This window comes from Microtus oregoni, unplaced genomic scaffold, assembly GCF_018167655.1.
Source record: "Microtus oregoni isolate MIOR12 unplaced genomic scaffold, Mior012 000215F_ref0000472, whole genome shotgun sequence".
Lineage (NCBI taxonomy): Eukaryota > Metazoa > Chordata > Mammalia > Rodentia > Cricetidae > Microtus > Microtus oregoni.
The window spans coordinates 219,643-233,617 of NW_024544883.1; the positions used below are offsets into that span (position 1 = coordinate 219,643).

Sequence of the window (13,975 nt, forward strand, 5' to 3'; positions counted from 1 at the left end):
TCTCTTTGCTGGGCCTCTATATTGTTTGGGTATCAGAGAAACTGTGGCCTTATAAAATGAATTGGGCAGTGTTCCTTCTGTTTCTATTTTGTGGAATAATTTGAGAAATATTGGTATTAATTCTTCTTTGAAATCCGATAAAACTCTGTTCTTACGCCATATCTGTGCTTGTTTTTTTTTGGGGGGGGGGACTTTGAAAGAATGCTTGTATTTCTCTAAGGTTTGTAGTTCTTTTTAAATTTCTTTTTTTTTTTACTGAGAAAAGGAAAAAAAAGTTTCAGCCTCCTCCCAGCTTCCCATTTCCCTCCCCCTCCTCTCCACTCTTCTCTCCCATCCTCTCCAGTCCAAAGAGCAGTCAGGGTTCCCTGCCCTGTGGAAAGTCCATGGACCTCCCCGCTCCATCCATGTCTAGGAAGGTGAACATCCAAACTGGCTAGGCTCCCACAAAGCCACAACATGAAGCAGGATCAAAAACCAGTGCCATTGACCTTGGATTCTCATCAGCCCTCATTGCTCGCCATGTTCAGAGAGTCCGGTTTTATCCCATGCTTTTTTAGTCATAGTCCAGCTGGCCTTGGTAATCTCCCAATAGATCAGCCCCACTATCTCAGTGGGTGGGTGCACCCCTCGTGGTCCTGACTTCCTTGCTCATGTTCTCCCTCCTTCTGCTCCTCATTGGGACCTTGGAAGCTCAGTCCAGTGCTCCAGTGTGGGTCTCCGTCTCTATCTCCATCCATCACCAGATGAAGGTTCTATGGTGATATGCAAGATATTTGTCAGAATTGCTATAGGATAGGGTCATTTCAGGTTCCCTATCCTCAGCTGCCCAAGGAACTAACTGGGGACATCGCCTAGGGCTCCTGGGAGCCACTCTGGGTTCAAGTCTCTTGCCAACCCTAAGGAGGCTCCCTTAACTAAGAATTGTGCTTCCGTGCTCCCCTATCCAACCTTCCTTTATCCCAATCCTCCTGTTTCCCCAAGTTCCCCCCATCCTCCCCTTCGCACTTTTCTCTCCCCATCTCCCCTTACCCCCATCCCACCCCACCCCCAAGATCCCAATTTTCTCCCCTGCAATTTTGTCTACTTCCCATAGCCAAGAGATAACTATATGTTTTCCCTTGGGTTCACCTTATTATTTAGCTTCTTTAGATTCACCAATTGTGGACTCCGTGACCCTTATTTATGGCTAGAAACCAATTATGAGTGAGTACATCCGATGTTCATCTTTTTGGGTCTGGGTTACCTCACTCAGGATAGTGTTTTCTATTTCCATCCATTTGCATGCAAAATTCGAGAAGTCATTGTTTTTTAGTGCAGCGTAGTACTCTAATGTGTATATATTCCACACTTTCTTCATCCATTCTTCCATTGAAGGACATCTAGGGTGTTTCCAGATTCTGGCTATTACAAATAATGCTGCTATGAACATTGTTGAACAAATGCTTTTGTCATATGATAGGGCATCTCTTGGGTATATTCCTAAGAGTGGTATTGCTGGGTCTAGGGGTAGGTCGATCCTGAATTACCTGAGAAACCGCCACACTGATTTCCAAAGTGTTTGCACAAGATTGAATTCCCACCAGCAATGGATGAGGGTAAAGCTTCCCCCACAGCCTCTCCAGCAAAGGCTATCTTTGGTGTTTTTGATTTTAGCCATTCTGACAGGTGTAAGATGATATCTCAAAGTTGTTTTGATTTGCATTTCCCTGATCTCTAAGGAGGTTGAGCATGACCTTAAGTGTCTTTTGGCCATTTGAACTTCTTCTGTTGAGAATTCTCTCTTCAGTTCAGTGCCCCATTTTTTAATTGGGTTAATTAGCATTTTAAAGTCTAGTTTCTTGAGTTCTCTATATATATTGGAGATCAGACCTTTGTCTGTTGCGGGGTTGGTGAAGATCTCCCAGTCAGTAGGTTGGCTTTTTGTCTTAGTGACAGTGTCCTTTGCTTTACAGAAGCTTCTCAGTTTTAGTAGGTCCCATTTATTCAATGTTGCCCTTAATGTCTGTGCTGCTGGGGTTATACATAGAAAGCTATCTCCTGTGCCCATCTGTTGTAGGGTACTTCCCACTTTCTCTTCTATCCTTTTCAGTGTGTTCGGACTGATATGGAGGTCTTTAATCCATTTGGACTTGAGTTTTGTGCATGGTGAGAGATATGGGTCTATTTTCATTCTTCTACATGTTGACATCCAGATGTGCCAGCACCATTTGTTGAAGATGCTTTCTTTCTTCCATTGTATACTTATAGCCCCTTTATCGAAAATGAGGTGTTCATAGGTTTGTGGGTTGAAATCTGGGTCTTCTATAAGATTCCATTGATCGACTTCTTAGTTTTTATTCCAGTACTACACTGTTTTCATTACTGTAGCTCTGTAATAGAGTTTGAAGTCAGGGATGGTAATTCCTCCAGCAGATCCTTTATTGTATAGGATTGTTTTGGCTGTCCAGGGTTTTTTTGTTTTTCCAAATAAAGTTGATTATTGTCCTCTCAAGATCTGTGAAGAATTTTGATGGGACGTTGATGGGGATTGCATTGAATCTATAAATTGCCTTTGGTAGAATTGCCATTTTTACTATGTTGATCCTCCCAATCCAAGAGCAAGGGAGGTCCTTCCATTTTCTGGTATCCTCTTTAATTTCTTTCTTCAATGCCTTAAAATTCTTGTCAAATAGATCTTTCACTTCCTTGGTTAGAGTTACCCCAAGATATTTTATGTTTTTTTTTTTGGCTATAGTGAAAAGTGAAGCTTCTCTGATTTCCCTCTTTGCTTCCATATCCTTTGTGTAGAAGAGGGCAACTGATTTTTTGGAGTTGATCTTGTATCCTGCCACATTACTAAAGGTGTTTATCAGCTGTTGGAGTTCTTTGGTGGAGTTTTTGGGGTCGTTTATGTACACTATCATATCATCTGCAAATAACGAAAGTTTAACTTCTTCTTTTCCAATTCGAATCCCCTTGATTCCATTATGTTGTCTTATTGCTATTGCTAAAACTTCAAGCACTATATTGAAGAAGTATGGCGAGAGTGGACAGCCTTGTTGTGTTCCTGATTTTAATGGGATGGCTTTGAGTTTCTCTTCGTTTAATTTGATGTTAGCTGTCGGCTTGCTGTATATAGCTTTTATTATATTTAGGTAAGACCCTTGTGTCCCTTATCTCTCCAATAATTTTATCATAAAGGGATGTTGAATTTTGTCAAATGCTTTTTCAGCATCTAATGAAATGATCATATGTTTTTTTTCTTTCAGTTTATTTATATGCTGGATTACATTGATAGATTTTCGTATGTTGAACCACCCCTGCATCTCTGAGATGAAGCCTACTTGATCATAATGGATAACTTTCCTAATGTGTTCTTGGATACGGTTTGCCAATATTTTGTTGAGGATTTTTGCATCAATATTCATGAGTGAGATTGGCCTGTAATTCTGTTTCTTGGTTGAATCTTTGTGTGGTTTTCCTATCATTGTAACTGTAGCTTCATAAAAGGAATTTGGCAATGACTCTTCTGTTTCTATATTGTGAAGTACGTTAAGGAGTATAGGTATTAGGTCTTCTTGGAAGTTCTTGTAGCATTCCGCATTGAAACCATCTGGTCCTGGGCTTCTTTTGGTAGGGAGGTTTTTGATAACAGCTTCTAATTCTTCATGACTAACAGGTCTATTTAGATTGTTCACCTGGTCCTAGTTTAACTTTGGTATATGGTATTTATTCAAAAACGTGTCCATTTCTTTTACATTTTGCATTTTTGTGGCATACAGGCTTTTGTAGTAAGATCTAACGATTTTCTGAATTTCCTCTGTGTCTGTGGTTATGTACCCCTTTTCAATTCTCATCCTATTAATTTGCATATTCTCTCTGCCGTTTGATTAGTTTGGATAGGGGTTTGTCAATCTTGTTGATTTTCTCCAGGAACCAGCTTTTTGTTTCATTGATTCTTTGGATTGTTTTGTGTGTTTCTACTTTGTTGATTTCCGCCCTCAGTTTGAATATTTCCAGTCTTCTACTCCTCCTAGGTGAGTCTGCTTCTCTTTTTTCTAGAGCTTTCAGGTGGGCTGTTAATTCTCCAATGTGTGCTCTTTCTTTTTTCTCTAAGTGGGCACTTAGTGCTATTAACTTTCCTCTTAGGACTGCTTTCACAGTGTCCCATAAGTTTGAGTATGTTGTTTCTTTATTTTCATTGAATTCAAGGAAGACTTTAATAACTTTATTTTTTCCTTGATCCAGGTGTGGTTCAGTAGTTGACTGTTCAGTTTCCATGAGTTTGTAGGCTTTCTGGGGGTAGCATTGTTGTTGAATTCTAACTTTATTCCATGGTGATCTGATGAGACACAGGTGGTTACGAATATTTTTTTGTAATTGTGGAAGTTTGCTTTGTTACCAAGTATGTGGTCAATTTTCGAGAAGGTTCCATGAGCTGCAGAGAAGAAAGTATATTCTTTCCAATTTGGGTGGAATTTTCTATAGATGTCTGTTAAGTCCATTTGTTTCATTACCTCCATTAATTCTCTTATTTCTCTGTTAGGTTTCTGTCTGATTGACCTGTCCATTGGTGAGAGAGGAGTGTTGAAGTCTCCTACTATTAGTGTGTGCGGTTTTATGGCAGCCTTGAGTTTTAGTAATGTTTCTTTTACGTATGTCTGTGCTTTTATATTAGGGGCATAGATATTCAGGATTGAGACTTCATACTGATGAATTGTTCCTGTTATGAGTATAAAATGTCCCTCTCCATCTCTTATGATTGATTTAAGTTTGAAGTCAACTTTGTTAGAAATTAGTATTGCCACACCTGCTTCTTTCTTAGGCCTATTTGCTTGATAAACCTTTTCCCATCCCTTTACTCTGAGTAGGTGCCTGTCTTTGTGGTTAAGGTGTGTTTCTTGTAAACAGCAGAATGTTGGATCCTGTTTTCGTATCCAATCTCTTAGCCTGTGCCTTTTAATAGGTTAGTTGAGCCCATTGACATTAAGTGATATTCATGACCAGTGGTTGTTAATTCCGTTCACCTTTTTAGTAGTAGAGTTTGTGTGTTTCCCTTCTTTGAGTTGTGCTGGTGAAGGGTCTCTAGATGTTTGAGTTATTGTGGTTATTGCTGGACTCCTTGGTTTGTGATTTTCCTTCTATTTCTTTCTGTAAGGCTGGATTTGTGGCTACGTATTGTTTAAATTTGTTTTTATCCTGGAAAATTTTGCTTTCTCCATTTTTAGTAAACAGAAGCTTGGCTGGGTATAGTAATCTGGGCTTGCATCCATGGTCTCTTAGTTTCTGCAGTACATCTCTCCAGGACCTTCTGGCTTTCATTGTTTCCATAGAGAAATCAGGTGTAAGTCTGATAGGTTTACCTTTATAAGTAACTTGGCCTTTTCACTTCGCAGCTCTTTATATTCTTTCTTTATTCTGTATGATTTGTGTTTTGATTATTACATGGCGAGGAGATGGTTTTTTTTTTTTTTTTTTTTTTTTGGTCCAGTCTATTCGGTGTTCTGTATGCTTCTTGAACCTTCAAAGGAATATCTTTCTTTAGGTTGGGAAAGTTGTCTTATATAATTTTATTAAGTATATTTTCTGGACCGTTGAGCTGTACTTCTTCTCCTTCTTCTATCCCAATTATTCTTAGGTTTGGTCTTTTTATTGTGTTCCAGATTTCCTGAATGTTTTGTGATGAGAATTTGTTGGTTTTGCTGTTTTCTTTGATCAGTGCGTTTATTTTCTCTATGGTATCTTCAGTGTCTGACATTCTTTCTTCTATCTCTTGTAATCTCTTAGTCGTACTTGTCTCTGTAGTTCCTCCTGTTCGTTTACCCAGATTTTCCACATCCATCCTTCCCTCGGTTTATGTTTTCTTCATTACTTCCATTTCATTCTTCAAATCTTGAACTGCTTCCCTAACCTGTTTGATTGCTTTTTCTTGTTTCTCTTGTTTGTCTTCGGTATCTTTGAGCGAATTATTCATTTCCTCTACCTTTTTCTTTGTGATCTCTAATTGTTTATGGCAGTTTTTCACCTTCTGTTTAAGGTCTTCTATTATTTTCATATAATTCACTTTTGAGTCGATTTTTTCTAATTCTTCTAGAGTAGGGTGTAAATTTCTTCTTATTTCGGGATCCCTGGATTCTGGTGATGTCATGTTGCCTTTCAGGTTGTTGGAGGAATTCTTGCATTGGCGCCTTCCCATCTCTTCCTTCAAATGGAGCCAGGAGAGGCCTAATGTCTTGGTCCTGTCTTTGCTGTGACTGACTCTCTGGGTGTATCTCTTCAGTGTAGAAGCAGGAACCGTCCCGTCCAGATGGAACTCCTCAGCACCAAAACATAGACGCCTGGTAGTCCAATGACCCGCGGACAAAAGGGAGAACTTGGGGGGCAGGGTGGGGATGAGTAGAACACAGGACACCCTGCCGCAAAAGCTGAAGGTGCGCGTGCTCCCTTTTGGGGGGGGGTCCCTAAGGTCCGCCCGGTAGGCAGGCCCTCACTGCTCTGGGTGGGCAGCCCCAGTGTAGGAGCAGAAAACTGTTCCCAAGCAAAGGACCCAGCAGAAAACGCAGGCCTGGGGGGGGTCGTGTGCAAGAAAGACAGCCCTGCAGAAGGAGCTTGGGGATGGGGGTCTGTGCTCTCTTCCGGGACAATCTGCCCCTGGATAGCAAATACTCACCCGTCCAGATGGAACTGCACAGCACCTAAATAGGGCCGCCTGGTAGCCCAATGATCCGGGACAGAAGGAAAAACGGGGCAGGCAGGGTGAGATCCAGGATAGCACAGGCACCCCTGGAGCACAAGCTGAGGGTGCCCGTGCTCCCTTACAGGGGACCTTGAGGCCTGCCCAGTAGGCAGGCACTCACGGCTCTGGCTGGGTAGCCTTAGTGTAGGAGCTTAAAACTGTTCTTGAGCACTGGTCCTAGCATACAGCAGGGCAGGGTTGGGGGGGGGTACTGGGGGGCTGGGTTGTGCGTAAGAAAGACAGCCCTGCAGAAGGAGCTGGGGGAGGGGTTTTGTGCTCTCTTCAGGGACTATCCGCCCCTGGATAGCACACACTCACCCGTCCAGATGGAACTCCACAACACCTAAACAGATCTGCCTGGTAGCCCAATGATCTGGGGACAGAAGGAAAAATGGGGCAGGCAGGGCGAGATCCAGGAGAGCACAGGCACCCCTGGAGCACAAGCTGAAGGTGCCCGTGCTCCCTTACAGGGGACCTTGAGGCCTGCCCGGTAGGCCGGCACTCACCGCTCTCCTTTTTAAGTTTCTTAATTTTGGAAAGTGATACTTATGGAGAAAATTACCAATTTTTTAAATTTTTTATTCGGCAGAGTATAGGTTTTAAGTATGTCTTTATTTTTGTCTATGTATTTACTTGGTTTCTGTTGTTATGATCACCTTTTTATTTCTTAACTAGTCTAGAATTAAAAGAGGTGGCAAGGTGGTTCAGTGTAAGGGTGTTTGCTACCAGTTTGATGACCTGAATTGAATTCTTAGAGGTTACATGGTGGAAGAAGAAAACCAAGTCTCTCAATTTGTCCTGTGACTTCCACATAAGCATGGTGGCATGCACAAACCTCACATATCTACACACTACAAAGTTAAATATATAAAAATATTGAAGACTGTAGAGATATCTGAGTGGTTGTAGTCTGAATGAAAACAGTCCCCAAAGACTCATAATGTGTTGCACTATTAGGATGTGTGGTCTTGGTGGAGAAAGTGTGTCACTGTGGAGATGAGCTTTGAAGTCTTATATATGTTCAAGCTACACCTACCCAGTGTCACTCTTTCTTTGTGTTGCCTGCTGATCGAGGTGTAGAATTCTCCAGCAGCATTATTACCTCTTTGCTGCCATGTGTCTCATCATGATGATAATGGAGGTGTAAATCTATGAAACTGTAAGCCAGCCCATGTTAAAGACTTTTCTTTACTAGAGTTGCTATGGTCAAGATGTCTCTACTAACCCCGAGACAGTGATTAAGAGCTCCTTTGCTCTTGCAGAAGATCCAGGTTCAATTTGAAGCACCCATATGCTGACTCACAGCCATCCATCATTGTAGTTCCAGGAATTCAAATGCTTTCTTCTGACTCAGTGGACACTAGACATACATGTGGTATTATTCATATATGCAATCAAAGCAACTCTTCTATAAAAGTTAAAAACTTTCAAAATGTATATGACTAATTTGTGCAAGTTGAATACAAGTTATTTGTATATGGGGTTTGAATGTGCATCCTCTCATTTTGCAGTTCACATTTGGGAATGGGGAGATAATAAATTATGTTTAGAGCCATGTTTCATGGATGCAAAGGGTTGACTGTCACTCATGTTTTGGTATATAGTATAGAATGTTGATTTGTTTTAATTTGCAAATGGATAATGGCAGATCAGTCAGAAGATGAAAAAGACAAAAAAGAAAATGTAACTAGTCTCTGAAGTCTAGATAATAAGTCTCCAAAGAAATAAAATGAAACACATTTTCTGTTGTATTTTTTCTTTATGTGTAGAATATGAAAGCAAATTATATCTGTACATCTTCAGTCAGTTTACTCCTTGATGTCTATTTTCAGGTAGTATTGCAGAAATAGATTATCATGGAAATGAGTGTTTTGAAACAGCCATTTAAATAAGACATGCTTCTGTTTTTTATTCTTCCAAATTCTGTAATGAGAACAGATGGGACATAAGCTTCCATAGCAGGATATAGAACTGACAGTGATAATGGTCAGATACAATTAAATAAAATAACATGTAAACCCAGTGTTTTGCATAACTAGAAGAATGTGAATCTCCAGGTCTGAAAGGATGCCCTTTATATGAGATTAATGTTTATTTTATTTAAAACCAAGCGTTAGCATGAACTCTTAGTACAGTATAGAGCTAGCTATGAGCTTGGGGGCTTTTTTTTTACATAAATTTTAAAATAAACATTTTTCTTGATTTCTTTCTACTGTTCACCTCTAGAAACTTATTGAGGGAACATTGGACAGTAGGTTGTGAGTCTGTATATTGTGAGTGTGCAAGCATCTTTAGTACCATTTAGTATTTTTACTTTTGTTTAAGCAGTGGTGTAGGTGAGAAATGGAACCTCCTGTAATTTCCACCCTTTTTAAATTTATATTTATTTATTTGTAGTGGGTTTCATTCGTGAATGTCAGATAACAACTTGCAGGAGTCAGTTCTCTATGTGGGTCCTGGGGATTGGACTCAGGTCATCAGGCTTGTCAGCAAGCATCATTATACCCTGAGCCATCTCACTGGACCACATCCTGTGATATCAATGTGCAATTCCCTGACAGTTGATGTAATACATCTTTGCTTGTGCTAATGTGTCACTGTGTACATATCTTTCTGAAATGTCCTTTCCACAGTTCCATCTATATTTTCATTATCTAGACCATTTTATAATTGATCTTAGGATATTATTTGTTTAATTTTTATATGTTAGAATTTTGCTGAGAAATGTGTTTTGAGTCATTTTATGTGGCTAAAATTATTTGTAGCAGAATAGCTGTTTTAGACTTTTTTGATACAGATAATTTTCACTTTTAGGAATGATATATTTAGTATAGTATTTAAGAAATCCTTGACTATCCAAGGATCACAAAGACTTATCTGTATTTTTCCAAATATTTTAGCTTTTATAGTTGGATATTTGGTTCATTTATAATAAAAAGCATTTTAAAAACAATTTGTTTCATGATCTTAAAGACTTATTTTCAACATAGTGAATAATATATCCTTTACTTTATTAAATGAATGTATTTTCAATGCCACAAGATAATTTTGCAAAAGGTAATTTTGGTGAATGAACACTATCAAAGCCCACAAAGTTACAAATATCTTTTGGTCATTTTTTGACAGGTAGCAACGTATAACTTTAGCTTTCCTGTCCATATTAATTCCTTTAAGGCTTCAGATCTCTACTGCGAGTATTTGTCACAGAAAAAGGTTTTGATGCCAAGAGTATCACCAATTATTCCACCTTGTTTTGTTCAAGCTACTGGTATGTAATATGAAAGTCAACTGATGTGTGCAGGTCAAAGATTTATACTTAACATCTAAGAGTAAAGAAAAATCAGAGTATCATTTTTAGTTTTCAAAATTTGGAATATTAGAAAAGAAAATTAGTCAATTTCTTTGTTTTAATGAATTGAATTTATTAACTTATTTTGCATCCCTACCACAGTTTCCCCCCTCCCTCCTCTCCTCCCATTCCTCAAATCTCTGCCTCCTCACCCCCACTTCTCTCATGGTGTCAACAGAGCATTGCATATCAAGTTAAGGTAGGATTTAACTCCTCCACTTGTATTAAAGCTGGGCAAGACAACTGCCAAAGCCTTAGGGACAAGCCCTGTTTCCACCACTAGGAGTCCAACAAGTAGATCAAGTTACACAACTCTCATACATACGTGGAGGGCCTAGGTTGGTCCCATGCAGGCTCCCTAACTGTCAGTCCAGTCTGTAAGCTTGTATGAGCCCAGATTCGTTGTTTCTGTGGGTGTTGTTGTGATGATCTCCCCACCCATTCTGCTCCTACAATCCTTCCTTCTCTTCAGCAAGATTCCTCAAGCTCAGCCAAGTGGTTGCCTGTATATCTCTGCATCTGTTTTCACTAATCACTGGATGAAGGTTCTCTGATGACAACTGGGGTAGTTAACTATCTGATTAAAGGAGATGGCCAGTTCAGGCTATGTATCCACTATTTCTAGGAGTCTTAGCTGGAGTCATCCTTGTAACTTCATGGGAGTTTCCCTTGCACCAAGTTTCTAACTGACCCTAAAATGTACCCCCAATCAAGAGGTCTCTTTCACTATTTTCTCCCTCTGTTCACTTAGCCCAAGCACCTAACCCAATCCCTCTTGTCCCATCCCAGCCAACCCCGCCTCCCCCAAGTTTATGTCGGAGATCTCATCTGAAATGTATGCTTGCCTGTCCTCATTTGAGCCCTCCTTTTTACCTAGACTCTCTGGGACTGTGGGTTGTAGCATGATTTGCCTTTACTTTACAGCTAATATCCACTTAGGAGTTGAATACACACCATGTTTGTCTTTCTGGGTCTGGGTTATCTTACTTGGGATAATTTTTTTCTAGTTCCATCTAGTTGACGTCAAATTAACAGATAACATTGTTTTTAACATTTGAGTAATAATTTATTGTGTACATGTGCCACATTTTCTTTATCCATTCTTTGGCTGAGAGTCATCTAAGTTTTTTCCAGGTTCTGGCTATTATGAATAATGCTTTTATGAGCATAGTTTAGCAAGTGTTCTTGTGGAATGATTGAGCATTCTTTGGGTATGTGCCTAAGAGTTGTATACCTGTGTCTTGAGGTATACTGATTGCCAGTTTTCTGAGAAACCACCGTATTTATTTCCATAGTGGCTGTACAGGTTTGTACTGCTACCTGCAGCGGAGGTTTCCCTTTTGCTCCCTATCGTCTGCAGCAGAAGCTCGCATTAGTGTTTTTTATCTTAGCCATTCTGAAAAGTGTAAGATGGAATCTCAGAGTCCTGATGGCTAAGGATGTTGAACAATTATTTAAGTGCCTCTAAGCCATTTGAGATTCTTCTATTGAGAATTCTCTGTTAGACCTGTACACTATTTTTAATTGGATTATTTGGTATTTTCATGTTTAGTTTCTTGAGTTCTTTATATATTTTGGAGATCAATCCTCTGTCAGATTGGGGATGGTGAAGATATTTTCCCATTCTGTAGGCAGCTATTTTTTCTTAACAATGAGCATGAGAGATTTTTGCAACTTCTGATACTATGTTTGCATCTCCATTTCTGAATGATTGGTATAGAGCTCATATTAATACCCTGTGTTCTTTCTTATTTCAATATTAAGTTTATTTTATGATTTTTTTACCATTTCATTATTATTGTCTTGTTTTACATGTAATCCATTGCCAATTAATTTTATGAAATGAAAATTTGTAAATATGGAAGTCAGGGTATCTAGAAATGTTGGAAATTAAATGTTACATTTTGACTAGGAGTATAAAACAGAAAAAAATACTTTTGCTATTTTATTTTGGAAAAAATATATTATGTAGTGTCCATATTCTGTATATTAATATTTTATCAGTATATTTACTTTTCTTTTAAAGTTTTACGAGCACCGTTGGAATTATCCAGCACGGAATTTGTATTCAAAGTCCCATTATATGAGCTTCAACACAGTAAGGAAATCACAACAATTCAGGTATATAGAAAATTAATGCACATTATAATTTATAATTATTTTGTAATTTTTTGGTTTTCGCTTAGTGACTTCATTGATAATTTGAAAGTTTTTTTATATTGAGAAAAAAAATTTTCCGCCTCCTTTCAGCCTCCCATTTTCCTCCCACTCCAACCCCCCTCCCTCCACGGCTCTCCCCCTCCCTCTCCACTCCAAAGAGCAGTCAGGGTTCCCTGCCCTGTGGAAAGTCCAAGGTCCTCCCCGTTCCGTCCAGGTCTAGGAACGTGAACATCCAAACTGGCTAGGCTGCTACAAAGCCAGAACATGAGTAGGATCAAAACCCAGTGACATTGTCCTTGGCTTCTCATCAGCCCTCATTGTTCGCCATGTTCAGAGAGTCCGGTTTTATCCCATGCTTTTTCAGTCCCAGTCACACTGGCCTTGGTGAGCTCCCATCAATAGGTCCGCCTCACTGTCTCAATGGGTGGGTGCATCCCTCGTGGTCCTGACTTCCTTGCTCATGTTCTCCCTCCTTCTGATCCTCATTGGGTCCTTGGGGGCTAAGTCCAGTGCTCCAGTGTGGGTCTCTGTCTCTATCTCCATCCATCGCCAGATGAAGGTTCTATGGTGATATGCAAGATGTTCATCAGTATGGCTATAGGATAGGGTCATTTCAGGTTCCCTATCCTCAGCTGCCCAAGAAACTAACTGGGGACCTCGCCCTGGGCACCTGGGATCCCCTCTAGGTTCAAGTCTTTTGCCAACCCTAAGGTGGCTCCCTTAACTAAGATATGTGCTTCCCTGCTCCCCTAACCAACCTTCCTTTATCCCAATCATCCTGTTTTCCCAAGTTTCCCCCATCCTCCCCTTCTCACTTTTCTCTCCCCATCTCCCCTTACCTCCATCCCACACAACTCCCAACATCCCAATTTTTTGCCCGGCAATTTTGTCTACTTCCCATAGCCAGGAGGATGACTATATGTTTTTCTTTGGGTTCACCTTCTTATTTAGCTTCTGTAGGATCACCAGTTATAGACTCTGTGACCATTATTTATGGCTAGAAACCAATTATGAGTACATCCCATGTTCATCTTTTTGGGACTGGGTTACCTCACTCAGGATAGTGTTTTCTATTTCCATCCATTTGCATGCAAAATTCGAGAAGTCATTGTTTTTTACTGCAGCGTAGTACTCTAATGTGTATATATTCACCACTTTCTTCATTCATTCTTCCATTGAAGGACATCTAGGGTGTTTCCAGGTTCTGGCTATTACAAATAATGCTGCTATTAACATAGTTGAACAAATGCATTTGTCATATGATAGGGCATCTCTTGGGTATATTCCTAAGAGTGGTATTGCTGGGTCTAGGGGTAGGTCGATCCCGAATATCCTGAGAAACCGCCACACTGATTTCCAAACTGGTTGCACAAGATTGAATTCCCACCAGCAATGGATGAGGGTAAAGCTTCCCCCACAGCCTCTCCAGCAAAGGCTATCTTTGGTGTTTTTGATTTTAGCCATTCTGACAGGTGTAAGATAATATCTCAAAGTTGTTTTGATTTGCATTTCCCTGATCTCTAAGGAGGTTGAGCATGACCTTAAGTGTCTTTTGGCCATTTGAACTTCTTCTGTTGAGAATTCTCTCTTCAGTTCAGTGCCCCATTTTTTAATTGGGTTAATTAGCATTTTAAAGTCTATTTTCTTGAGTTCTCTATATATTTTGGAGATCAGACCTTTGTTTGTTACGGGGTTGGTGAAGATCTTCTCCCAGTCAGTAGGTTGCCTTTTTGTCTTAGTGACAGTGTCCT

At 39.9% G+C, this 13,975-nt stretch overlaps 1 protein-coding gene across 1 annotated transcript in view; it reads left to right on the top strand.

The window, feature by feature from the left end:
• Nucleotides 1-13,975, top strand: part of LOC121445581 (cilia- and flagella-associated protein 47-like) — a gene marked incomplete at its 3' end in the record, with an annotated part of 123,182 nt that overhangs the window by 79,063 nt on the left and 30,144 nt on the right. The window contains 2 exon segments of the mRNA XM_041647720.1: nucleotides 9,842-9,983; nucleotides 12,091-12,185. Coding sequence (XP_041503654.1) covers nucleotides 9,842-9,983; nucleotides 12,091-12,185 — 237 coding nt within the window.